General features: G+C 37.9%; 1 protein-coding gene across 2 annotated transcripts; it reads left to right on the forward strand.

Moving 5' to 3' along the window:
• The first annotated feature begins 211 nt into the window (after positions 1 to 211).
• cdc42 (cell division cycle 42) lies at positions 212 to 11,416 on the forward strand. 2 transcript variants are annotated; one of them, XM_084395409.1, is made up of 6 exons: positions 212 to 331; positions 5,615 to 5,757; positions 5,909 to 5,981; positions 6,384 to 6,493; positions 6,759 to 6,956; positions 8,054 to 11,416. In XM_084395409.1, exons 2-6 carry the CDS (start codon positions 5,653 to 5,655, stop codon positions 8,141 to 8,143), a joined length of 576 nt encoding a protein of 191 aa, XP_084251535.1. In that variant the 5' UTR covers positions 212 to 331; positions 5,615 to 5,652; the 3' UTR covers positions 8,144 to 11,416. The 2 variants fall into 2 exon arrangements, with proteins under 2 accessions (XP_084251535.1, XP_084251534.1); XM_084395408.1 differs by having other exon boundaries at positions 10,014 to 11,416.
• Positions 11,417 to 12,171: the final 755 nt, after the last annotated feature.

Here is a 12,171-nt window from a genome sequence, read left to right on the forward strand (position 1 = left end):
CAAAATCCTCATTTATCCTTTCTACCTCCCTTTTTAATGAAATATTAATTGAATCCTAATCCAAATAAAACTATCTGCATAAGTGGTAAACTGTACATATATATATAAAAAAAGAAGTGACAAAACGTTACATGTATTCTGTAAGCTTTGCATTAATTTGTATCTTGAAAATAATAATAATATATAATAAATAATAATAATAATTTCTTAGTTGTAATGAAGTGTGAAAGAGTGACGCAGCGCGCGACTCGCCCCTGCTCTTCAGTTCTGGAAACCCCAAGCGCGCGGATCTGCCAACGCCCGGCGCAGAGAAACAAACAGAAAGGATACGGTGAGTGCCAATGACGCTCAAAATATTAACCATATTTCTCTTCCTTTGACCAATATTAGCGTTTGATCTAGTGGAATATCGAGTTATGTATATGTACGGTATTAATAGATATATTTGGAAGGCGTATTTAACGAATTAGACGTGTTAAATGGCACCGGACGACAGTTAGCACAGGCGGCTAAACGAGGTTGAGGAGAACCGGTCAGATTTGACCATAGGCAGTTTTACAATCCTCGTCGTGTTATTGAATAACATATTTAGTGTCTGTTTTAATGTAATAATTGATTTATATTATGTCAGTATTTAATATAAAGATCTTTCTGGCTTTCAATCTGTCATCCGTTGCAGTCGCCTGTTGACGACGGATAGATGTCATAATTATTTTATATTTTCATATTAGCACGTTATTGCTAATTCATCTTGAATACAGATGGATTTTATTCTGTTTGATATAAGGGAATTGTGCAGTCCATGTTTGCTCGGTTGAAAGGTTGTGTTTTGATGGCCTTCAGTTGTACAGCATCATTGGAAATGGAAGTATGCTGCATTTATCTATTTTTAATTATCCTGCGTTGAATCTTAGTTTGTTTAACATGGATGATATTGTCAGAATTGTGTTATTGATATCCGCAACATTTTGCAAACTTCACTGCATTTCAAAACTGCATACATCATCCTCGATAGATAGATAGATAGATAGATAGATAGATAGATATAAATTAATAGTTTGAGTGATTTGTGGTTCTATTGGGGGTCTATTCTTGGTAGCTAACCATTGTTTCCTGCTGCCAAACATCTTTTGTGTCAGGGATGTGTCTCTAACACGTATTAATTCTATAGTTTCATGTGTTTTTAGCACTGCTATTGACTTATCTGCAGGTTCTGGGTCTTGAAAATTAAAAGAGAAGCACTCAGCATTAATGGTGAATATTTGCATCCTTAGTGCTATTTTTGGTTTATTTCTCCTCCCTCTCAAATTAATTAAAGTTAGGGGAGGACACGGCATTCATTTTACTTGTATCAATGTGTATTTTGCAACAAGTTCTCTTTCGCTTCTTGTTACTGAGGAAATGCTTTTCCTGCCACAAATGAATTGTTAAACTATCACAGGAAGAAGGCAGGACTTGAACGAAAAGAATGGACAAATCTAGCATCTAGAACTGATCCTAGCCTTGTGCTTTAAAGTAGAAATAGATGATAATTCAAATCATGTTTAACTGATATTCTCACTGTTTTGGTTTAATTATGTTCTGTTGACTAATGACACCATTTTGTGCAACCAGCAACATAATTAAAAATAACATTTAATATGTAGTGTTGACCATTACTCATGTTCTTACATAACTGCCATTTCTCAAGTGAGAAATTTGTTGCTAAACAATTTGGCAGGATAGCAAAACAGCATGGCTCAAATATTATTGTTATTTTAATATTGCGTATAACTAGTTCACCAGTGTATCGGACAATTAATCGGTATTGATCGAAAAGTAGCCGATGATCAGGTCTAATTATGTCCTGTCGATCAAAATGGGGCGGAAAAATGAGTTTAAACTGCAATTCAAGAAATGTGTGTCGAAATTGTCTCTTGTTGAATTTAGGGCTGTTGAATGCGTCAATAACGCACTATAGCGACATTAAAGCAGACTATTTGACCATATGACTCCCCTGTAATTCAAGCCTGGGTTGCCAGGTTTTTCTCTACACCAAACATCTCCCATCCAATAATCGCAAAGCTTTGTGCTTTACTTCTGAAATGAAATCTATCAAATTCTGTCAATTTTATTTCAAAAAAATTAAAACAATAGGCCTAAATGTTGTAGTTCCTCAGTTCAAGTGGAGTGTGAATCTTTTCTTCCACATTAATACAAGTTATAGCACAAAAAACATGCATGAATATCAAATGTAATGCTGAAAGATACAGTACAACTAACCAAAATGTATCATGTCTCATAATCGCTCAATCAGTGTATATATAAAACTCTAGAGAGTAGCTTGTTTACTGTTTATCATGTATGTATGAATGTTTGAATTCATTTGTCATGAAGACAAGCGTTAATGAAAACGATCTTGTGTACAAATGAGTTGTACATTTCAGTTTTTGTGTAATTATTAGCCTATATCTGAAAAAAAACCCGTTAAATATAATAGTTTGTTCTGTTGTTAACTTTACCTCTAGTATTATAGTAATGTACCAATCAGAGGAGTGTCAGTGCGTCTCTACTAATAAATATAGTTCATTTCTATTACAAACCTCTTATTTCGCTATATTGTCAGAAGTTGAAATAAAACGATTCAAAATTGCTTCTGTATTTAATTTATAAGGCTGTTCATTAGACTTGTCAAAAATAGTGTGTTGTAATATCATTCATAAAAAAAAGCAATATTGGTCATTCACTTCTCTATACCCACAGCACTTGTAATTTTATGTGTGTATGTGTGTCAAGTCTTATAAATAGTGGTATGCAGTAAAAAAAAAAAAAAATCCATTTTAAAAAATAAGGGTGGATTCAGGGAGAAAATAAGAATTCGAGGTGAGATTGATTCAAAGCACAGGCTTGTCCAATTGTACCCTGGTTTTAAAGAGTGGGGATTTACTGTCTGGGTATGCGCATGGGTCTGGATTACATTGCTTTATGAAGTCTATCGCTTGAAGTGAGCTGAAGTTTGGCCTTAATACAGTTATTTCCAGTACAAAACTTTCCACTCGCATTTGTCCGCATGGAAATTTTCTCTCGGTATGATTGTTCAGGATGTCATTGGCGTTTTAAAATCATTATATCACACAGTTTTGAGCATGTGAGTTAATCCAGGGGAGACTTTGTAAACCCACTATAACTGCAGTCTAGTTTAACGAATTACATTTTTGATTAGAATTTGTGTTGGACAGGTGACAGGACCTAACTGCACTTTGATTGTGTGTTTTCCACTGACAGTAGAATGAGGTCAGGCCTCGCTTCCTCTGATTTCGGTGTGCGAGGGGAAGGAAACAGCCGGGATGGGCTTCCATCTCCTCGTCCTGACCATCTGTGAGCTTGAAGGCTCAGCTCTGCAGAGGCTTAGCTTCTGCTCGGGCACGGCACACGCAGTAGGAAGTGCTTCTCTCGGTCTCACGCTTCAGTCACACGCTACCCCAACCGCACACCAAAGGAAAGGGATATTGCCGTACTATTTTATTTTGCCCCCATGTGTCCTCTCCACAGGCTTGGGGTCTGTGTTGTGTGAATAGTGGTTCAGCAGCATGCTGACCCGCTGTAAGCGACGTGCTTAAACCAATGACGTTATGCTTGAGTTTAAAGCCGCAGTGACCCACAATCAGAACAGGGGAGGGGCCGACTGGCCCGTCAGAGAGGGGGGGACATTTGAGTGTTTTAAATGTGAAAGATATCCGAGACTAAATTGAAAGATCTTGGATCTCTGGAGCTATATGCATAAACTCTTTCCAGTGTGTTTGTGTCTAAATACAGTTGAGCAAATTGAGGTTGTATTTAGTAGCCTACACTTGCATGCGAGAAAAATATGGGCACGTAAATGCATTATTTAATGTTTGAATTAATCAAAGTTTATAGATGTGTGTGTCTGTCGCTGACGCTCTTCTAGTTGGGATTTCAATTTACATTCCCATGATGGATCGTCGTTTAGATTAACGATCAATTCATCGATTAATCATCTCTATCTTCTAGTGTGCATACTTCTGATACAATCCAACAGATTTTTGACTAAAAAAGCACTGAAAAGCTCCCCCAAACACCGGTTTGCCTATATATATATTTTTCTTTACCATTTTGTGCAAGTCTGTGTAAAAATTACATTATTTCCTCCATGTTGATAAGAACTCCCTGCTGATATGTGTGTTAATGTAAGAATAATTGTGTTGTAAACTTTGTCTTGGAGGAGAATGATCTTGTAGTTGATCCTCCTAGTCTGTGTTGCTCACTAGCTGTGTTTACATGGACCCTAATAATCTGATTGCAATCGGACTTGTAGCACATTTGGAATAAAAAGTCACAGGTAGGAATGAATTGACCAAATCCGATATTTAAACCTTACGTTTTCCAAATCCGATCTCTATTTTTCTAAATATAAAGTCTGCATTTTAAAACAAAGGAAAGAAGAAATGATTGGAGGATGGTTAGTATGTGCCAACAATGGGAAACTATATTCTTCCTGCAGTGTGCACGTGTCAAACGATCAAATCCAATTTGAAGCTTGTGCCATATAAACATTCACATCAACCCGATCACTTTATTTAGCGTTAATTTAACCAGTATGTCCGTATTTATCAGAATAAGTTAATTCCAATTGAAACAAAAGGTGTCAGTGTAAACGTAGCTACTGTTAACTTTTTTCGGGTGTTTTTTAGTCTGGTAGTATGCACTTAGCTTGAATACGATAAGTTTCAGAGTTCAGTTGTTTCCGTCAGCCCTGGGTAGGTTGGTCATATAAAAGCCATAATGCATTTTTAAGCAAAACTGTCTTAGTTATTGCACAAACCATTTGAGTGGATGCATATCATGTGCAACATCACCAGTAACATGTCAGACTAATTAAAGGAAATGTATTACTGTGCGAATGTAACTGTCTGTGAGGCATTGAAGAGTGTGTAATTGATTTGAATCAGCAGAGCAGCAGAAAAGCGGGACAGATTATTAATTTCTCACATTTTGAGTTGATCACAGCCAAGACTCTCACAGTTTCTAATGTGGGTGTTTTATACTTGCAGACCAACAACACCTTTGGTATCTAAACGGCATGAGAGATTCTTCCAGTGTGTTTTGGTATTATACAGACACATTTAGATGATTAGATCATAAAAAAAGGGTTTCTGCACCTGCCGCCACTGCAATTTATTACAAAAACAACTGTTGCATTTATGAATCTGTAGCTACACCTTGTCATATGGACAACAGTAAGTGAGTCTGATGTTGATGTAGTAACCATTTCATTCTGGATTCATTGTAATTCGTTCAAAGTACTGCCTCATTTGGTCATGATTCAGTCAGCACTGCTTGCACTGTATGTTTGTCTTGTGGTGCAGGAAACACTGATTTAAATCATATGGTCAGTTCAGATCATACAGAATAGGAGGCTGAATAGAAGAATGATTTGTGGCGTACTCTGCACACATGATATTAGAGGACCTGGAGGTGTTGTGTAATGCACATGTGCTTTAGTGTCTCCATTTACACCTTTTGAACTTGAGAATGACACGCCATTGGAGAGCAACTCTTGACTGAATAAAGTTCAACATGTGTCTCATGTGAACGCTTTTGTCTTTCATTGCAGATCTTGAATGAGAACAGTGGACTTGTAAAAGCACAGCTATGCAGACGATTAAGTGCGTCGTTGTTGGTGATGGTGCAGTGGGTAAAACCTGTCTATTAATCTCCTATACAACTAATAAATTCCCATCTGAATACGTACCAACGGTGAGTAACATTTTCCGTTTCACATTCACTTATATAAAGTCATATTTCCTGCTGCATTTCAGTGGCTGTAATTCTTTTATTGTATTTGAAAACTAAAAAAAAAACCAGTTTTCCTGAATGTACAATGGACTCTTTCTTTGCTTGCTTCCAGGTCTTTGATAACTATGCAGTTACGGTTATGATTGGAGGTGAGCCGTACACCCTCGGGCTGTTTGATACTGCAGGTACGGTACAAAATTTTTCTCGACATCTTAAACTTTCATATATAGCCTAGTGATTAACATTCATTATCATTAAGGTTTATTGAATCTGAAGTAAATTACCTGGATTTTACAATGTCTGTATGCGAGGGTGGAGCTCATATGCTGATGGGGAAAAAAAAACATTCATGATCGCCATTGTTATAAAAATTAGACCTCAGGAGCTTTGGAGAATTCCACACATTCCTGTGGAGGGTGGTTGAGCTTGGAACTGCTATTTTGGTGGATTGTGGGACCAGAGGCTTTCGCTGTGCATGTGTTCAAGTGCAACATTGACCACATGACTGAATGACGTCCGTCGGCTGCTCAGGATCGCGAACTGCATTCTTAGTTTTAATGTATCCTGTTGTTTCCATGTCTCTGCAGGTCAGGAAGATTACGATAGATTACGACCCCTGAGCTACCCTCAGACAGATGTCTTCTTAGTCTGTTTCTCAGTTGTTTCACCTTCTTCGTTTGAAAACGTCAAAGAAAAGGTGAGCTTGAATCATTCAAACCAGCCAGAAGCAGACATTTTGTTAGTTGCATTGTCTATTTTTTTGTGTCATGCAATTTTTGTCGATTAGTAATCAGTCTGGGCTGTTTCTCAAAAGCCTTGTAAGTTGATCTTAGAGATCATTGGTACCAATGGTTCTATGATCTACTTAGCCTTTTGAAAAACACAGCCCTGGTCAAGTATATTAATCAATTACATGAGTTAATTGGAAAAAGTGGCCTGATCCTTTATGCTTTGTCCTTCAGTGGGTACCTGAGATCACCCACCACTGTCCAAAGACCCCCTTCCTGCTGGTGGGGACGCAGATTGATCTGAGAGATGATCCTTCTACCATTGAGAAGCTTGCCAAGAACAAACAGAAACCCATCACTCCGGAGACGGCAGAGAAGCTGGCCCGCGATCTGAAGGCTGTCAAATATGTGGAGTGCTCCGCTCTGACGCAGGTAAGAGGGGGTCTTATATACGGCACACCTCATATATGTTCATGAATGTATATCATCTACATTACAAACACAAACTGCCTTTTTAGTTGGTCATTTAACATGCTAAAATATCCTAGACGCTGAAATCCATAGATCTAAAGAATGGTATCTCTTCATTCTCATTGGTTAGAAGTGTCCTGATAATATAGTGTTAATATTTTACATTTGATTGTTGAATCAAAGCTTCCAAGTGTGTGTATTTTTTCTTTCTTCGTATTATGTACCTTAACAAGAAAGTGGAAGCTTCATGGCAGAGGCTCAGAGACATTGGTGAATTTTTATTTGTTTTGGAAAAAAGGATTACGGATTGACCTTTGGTTCGGTGTTTAATCAGAGGTCGATCTGTCATTGACCAGCTGTTCTCTGCCTGGTGATGCGTGCATATTAGAATATAATTCAATATGCGATTAGGTGATTCTTATCTGGTGGGAATATTCATATTATAGGCAACATAAAACAGCACATAGAAAGTGGGCCTATGATGTTATTGATTAGTATTATTTTGCATCCATGTGGCCCAGCAAAATTAGTGTTAAGTGGTGAAAGTTAAGTTATTTTTTTCTCATTTAGAGGAACATGCATTGAGCATTGCACAATAAGGCCAAGAATATATATTAAAGTAATTATTATGATTTCATGTTGTCTTTTATGTTTGGCTGGATTGTTTTTTTTGTTTTTGTTTTTTTTTTGCTATAGTTGACTTAATAAATGTCTTCTTGCAGTCTGTTTTAAAAAGGAACTGTGGCGAAAGCAATGCAATACATCTTGCAATTGGCAACCTAAATCTTGATTTTTGTTTTTAATCTACCACACCGATTGTATCCATTTCCTTAATAGTTAGTGTCGTCTGTAGGCCTGCACGGCATCTGCTCCTGTAGATTTGTTTTAGCGCAACATACTCTTCAACAAGCAGCCTCTCTTCCTTGCTAGCTGCTGTCCTCTTTTGAAATGTGCTAGTTCCTCTTATATCTCACCTCTTCTTCTCTCTCTTTCTCCTGTTTTCTGTCACTGCTAACATTGGTGCTCTATTCTGTTTCCCTTCCCTTCTGTGTTCATAGCGAGGTCTGAAGAATGTATTTGATGAAGCTATCCTAGCTGCCCTCGAACCTCCTGAAACGCAGCGAAAACGGAAGTGCTGTATATTTTAAACCTCTCTCTCTCTCTCTCTCTCTCTCTCTCTTTCTAACACCCCACTCTTCCCCAGATGTTTGCTGCTTCCTTTAGTTACCTCTTGCTCCACAGAAAAGACAAGTATCCCAATCTCTTAAGTGACGTCATAAATATGTATCTTCTTTCAACAATACTAAAGGATTTGCTTTTGCTATTTTCCTTTTTCTACTTTATGTTGTCTTTGGAGATTGCTAAAGTTAGACCCAGTTCTTGGGAGTGACATTTTTGTCTCCTTTCTACAGATTATTATTATTATTATTTGCACTTTGATTTTCAAATAAAAATGTGGAAGTTTACAAGGAAGGGTTGCATATGTAGTTTTTTTTGCTTTAAATACTGATATGTTGCTTCAGACATTGGATCATTTAAAGTTCATGGTCTTTATTTGATTGTTACTGTTATTTAAGAGCAGCGAAAGGTAAAATAATTCAGTTCTTTGCTGCTCAGTTTATTTGCATTTCTAAGAAACATTCCTTATGTCAGTGTATTTATTTTGTACTGCAACAATTGTATCATATAAAGTTAATTCTAATCTTAACTTATGGCTACAGTTTGCAGTTTGGTGCCATTCTTATCCATACAACGTCTTGAGAGTTTAAATGGCTTAATATAATCCTGTGAAATATGTGCCATTAATAAAGGACAAGCTGCAATTGCCATTACTCAATGCGTCTCTCTCGTTAATTATGCCTTAATGCTGTTTTTAAATGGCCGGGGTCAATTGATGCCAATGTATTTGTGACTGGCTAATAACCCAAGGATGCATATAGCATACTTTGAACACTATTAAACATTACCCACACAAAGCGCAATCCACATCTACCTTCCACCAGTTGTTTTCTGATAAATCCTTCTCACTATAGCTCACACAGTGGGGTCTTGTCACAGCCTTCATTTGAGACATGCTAACAGCGCTGGACTGGACAATAACTTCTCAGACTGCTCTTCTGAGGACGATTTCCTCGAACAATGTCTTACTTATTGTTTCCAAGCACCCAGCACTTCCTCCTTGCCCCTAATCTGGGCATGTGCACAGAAAAGCGCATTGTACGTACTCTCCCCTGCTTTAGCTGTCACCTGACCAGTCAACAAACAAAAGTGATCTGAAATTTCATGAAAGTGTTGTTCTTACTCATTGCACCCAGATATGGCCAGTCTTATAACACTTGCATTCTTTCGCAGATCATTTGTCTGTTTGTTATTTCACCCAGAGGCTTGAGTTTCTGTTTGAGCAGCCCTTCACCTCACCAACCCTTCAGTCTCTGAGCCTGTGTTTGCTTGCACTTCCACTTTCTTGTTTGACACCTTGTGTCTGAATGACTGCTCCGCATGGCTGATTCAGTTGATTTTCAGTTCACTGGTTCTGATCTAAGTAGTTGCAGCTGAGATATGGGAATTTTGGCCAACCAAATGTATCTTTGCTGGCCAATTATTGAGTAGTTTGGCTAATTTTATTACTCTTCCAGGTACCAATAAGACTAACTCTCATGTTCAATTTAAAAGTGCATTTAGCAGATTTTCTTCCAAAATAAAGAAAGAAAATGCACAAATTCTGTGTGGACCTAGTTATGAATAAACTTCCTAATTGATTCCTTTGCTCTTGTTTGGCTTCTTCCCATTTGCTTAAATGTTACTTTATGGCACATGCATTCCCTACGCATTTAAATGTATTACCCATTATTTCTATGATGCTATTACATGTTGCATTTTAAGATGTCCAAAGTCATCCAATCATGCGTCTGTGAAAGAAATGATTTAGTTTCCAACCCACCCATCGATTTACTTTTCTTCTTTTGTCTGTGTTGACCCATGTTGAGTGTCCATCTCTCCCTTGCTTTGTGTTCACAGAAAGGCCTAAAGAACGTATTTGATGAGGCGATTTTGGCAGCCCTGGAGCCCCCAGAGCCCAAGAAGAAGCGTAAATGTGTGCTGCTATGAGCAGTTTCCCATCTCCCCCCCCCTCCCTTCTTTGCTCTGCTAAGGCTGGTCCACAGCTTTACACTTTAAAAAGCAATGTGTAAAAGAAGTGAGTTTCAATATTTGCTCTGCAATAAAGATATAAAGAGTACCCACCATACACATGCACATATACATATACACATGAAAAACACACAACCCACATGCCCATTAATATAAAAACCTAGAGGGCCTTTTCTAGTTTTGATTCCAGGAGTCTTACTTCTGTACTTCATGGTGAGATTTAGAGATGCTGCCTTGGTTTGCCAGCTGAATTGTGACGTCTCAGTGGGTTTAATGTAAGTAATGCTTCGCAGACACTAAAGTCTCGAGGAGATTCAGGTTGTATCCATTTCCATTGTGCCGTGCGAACATTTTGTACAGCGTTCAAAATGGCAACCGAATCACTCTGACCTGGTCTGAAACGTCACTAGCCCAAGAAATAAAACTGTAGAATTATTGTACTTCGAGACGCGTTCGCGAGTCTGCCGTAATCCCTCCTCCACCCTTGAACAACATCACCTGAAGTGCTTAGAAATAGCTCCTGATTCTTTGCCAATATTCCCATTTAATAGGCATTCGAGACAAAAGCCCTGTAAATGGTTCAGTTATTTTCCGTGGATAACTTGGACTCCATATGTAAAGGAAATTGGTCTATCTCAAGCAGGGATCTTTCTAACAGTGTTAGCAGAACAAGTGGGGTGTTCTAATGCGTTGCTAGGGACCATGAAAGCATTTTTCCAGAACTTGTGATGCATGTTGGTAAGCCTCCAGGTTCCTTTGGATAGGTTAACATTAAATAATAATAATGTAAGCTGACAAAAGATGTTGTAGGCTCCAGTTGTTTTTATTTTACCAAATGTTTTGTTTTTCCTTTGTGATTATTTTTTATTTTTTTTTGTTTTATCTCATATTGTTCATTTCACTCCTTTTGTTCAGTGGCTGGATCCCAGCAATTCTCTGATCCACCTGTGTGGGTTTATTTTTTATTTTTTATTATTAAGCAAGCAACTGTGTTTATGTGGTCGTGCAAGATAACCTCTCTCACATGAGAATATGATGTCTATCATGTCTACGATGTCTTGAATGTCTATTCAACTCTCAACAGAACCAAGTTTACTAGTGCAACACAGGTGGATCAAAATTGGTTTGATTTCCAGTCTTTCCCCTTCCCTAGTTATTTGTTTGTTTCGTTTTTGTTTTGGTGCAAACCAAATGCTCTGTATGAAGTCTCTCCTTTGTACTGTATATGCATTCTTTTGAGAAAAAAATATTAAACTTATACCTTAATTGCCTTTATCATGTTCCAATCCCTTTATTAAGATGCTGCGTGCATTATAAGCTGAACACAATCAATCTCTACCCAGTGGAACATCCTTCCTAGAATGCCAGTGTATTTTTCACTTGTTAAATGGCAATTTCTTCATGAATTTGAGTTTTTCCTCAGCTGTTTTTGGACTCAACAAGACTGCTGTTGGGCAGTGTGATTTAACACTGACAGTCTTTTCTGCCAGCAGGGTGTGCTGAATAACCAGTAAAAGGCAGTCTCTTTGTCAGTGATCTGTAGCAGTGAACGTTTAGTGAGCATTTTCAGTCTTTTATCCATTCAAATTTGCCCTATAATAGCAGTATTTAGTTCACCCAAAAATGATCCCATAATTTACTTGCCCTCAAGCCATCCTAGGTGTACTTCTAGGCTCTTCTTTCAGCCAAACACAATTATATCCTCTCTCTTCCAAGCGTTATAATGGGAGTGAATAGCGCCTGAGATATTGAATCCCAAAAAAGTTTATCCATCCATCATAAAAGTAATGAAACATTCATCAACTCACACATCAGTTGTGGTTAACGGAAGCTCAAGCGTGTTCGCTTGAGGTGAGAACCAATGAGGTTCATTCTCATGTTACGCAGCACGTTTGAGCTTCAGCAAGAACCAATGAGGTTCATTCTCGTGTTACGCAGCACTTTTGAGCTTCAGCAAGAACCAATGAGGTTCATTCTCATGTTACGCAGCACGTTTGAGCTTCAGCAAGAACCAATGAGGTTCATT

Source organism: Rutilus rutilus (assembly GCF_951802725.1).
Source record: "Rutilus rutilus genome assembly, chromosome: 22".
NCBI lineage: Eukaryota > Metazoa > Chordata > Actinopteri > Cypriniformes > Leuciscidae > Rutilus > Rutilus rutilus.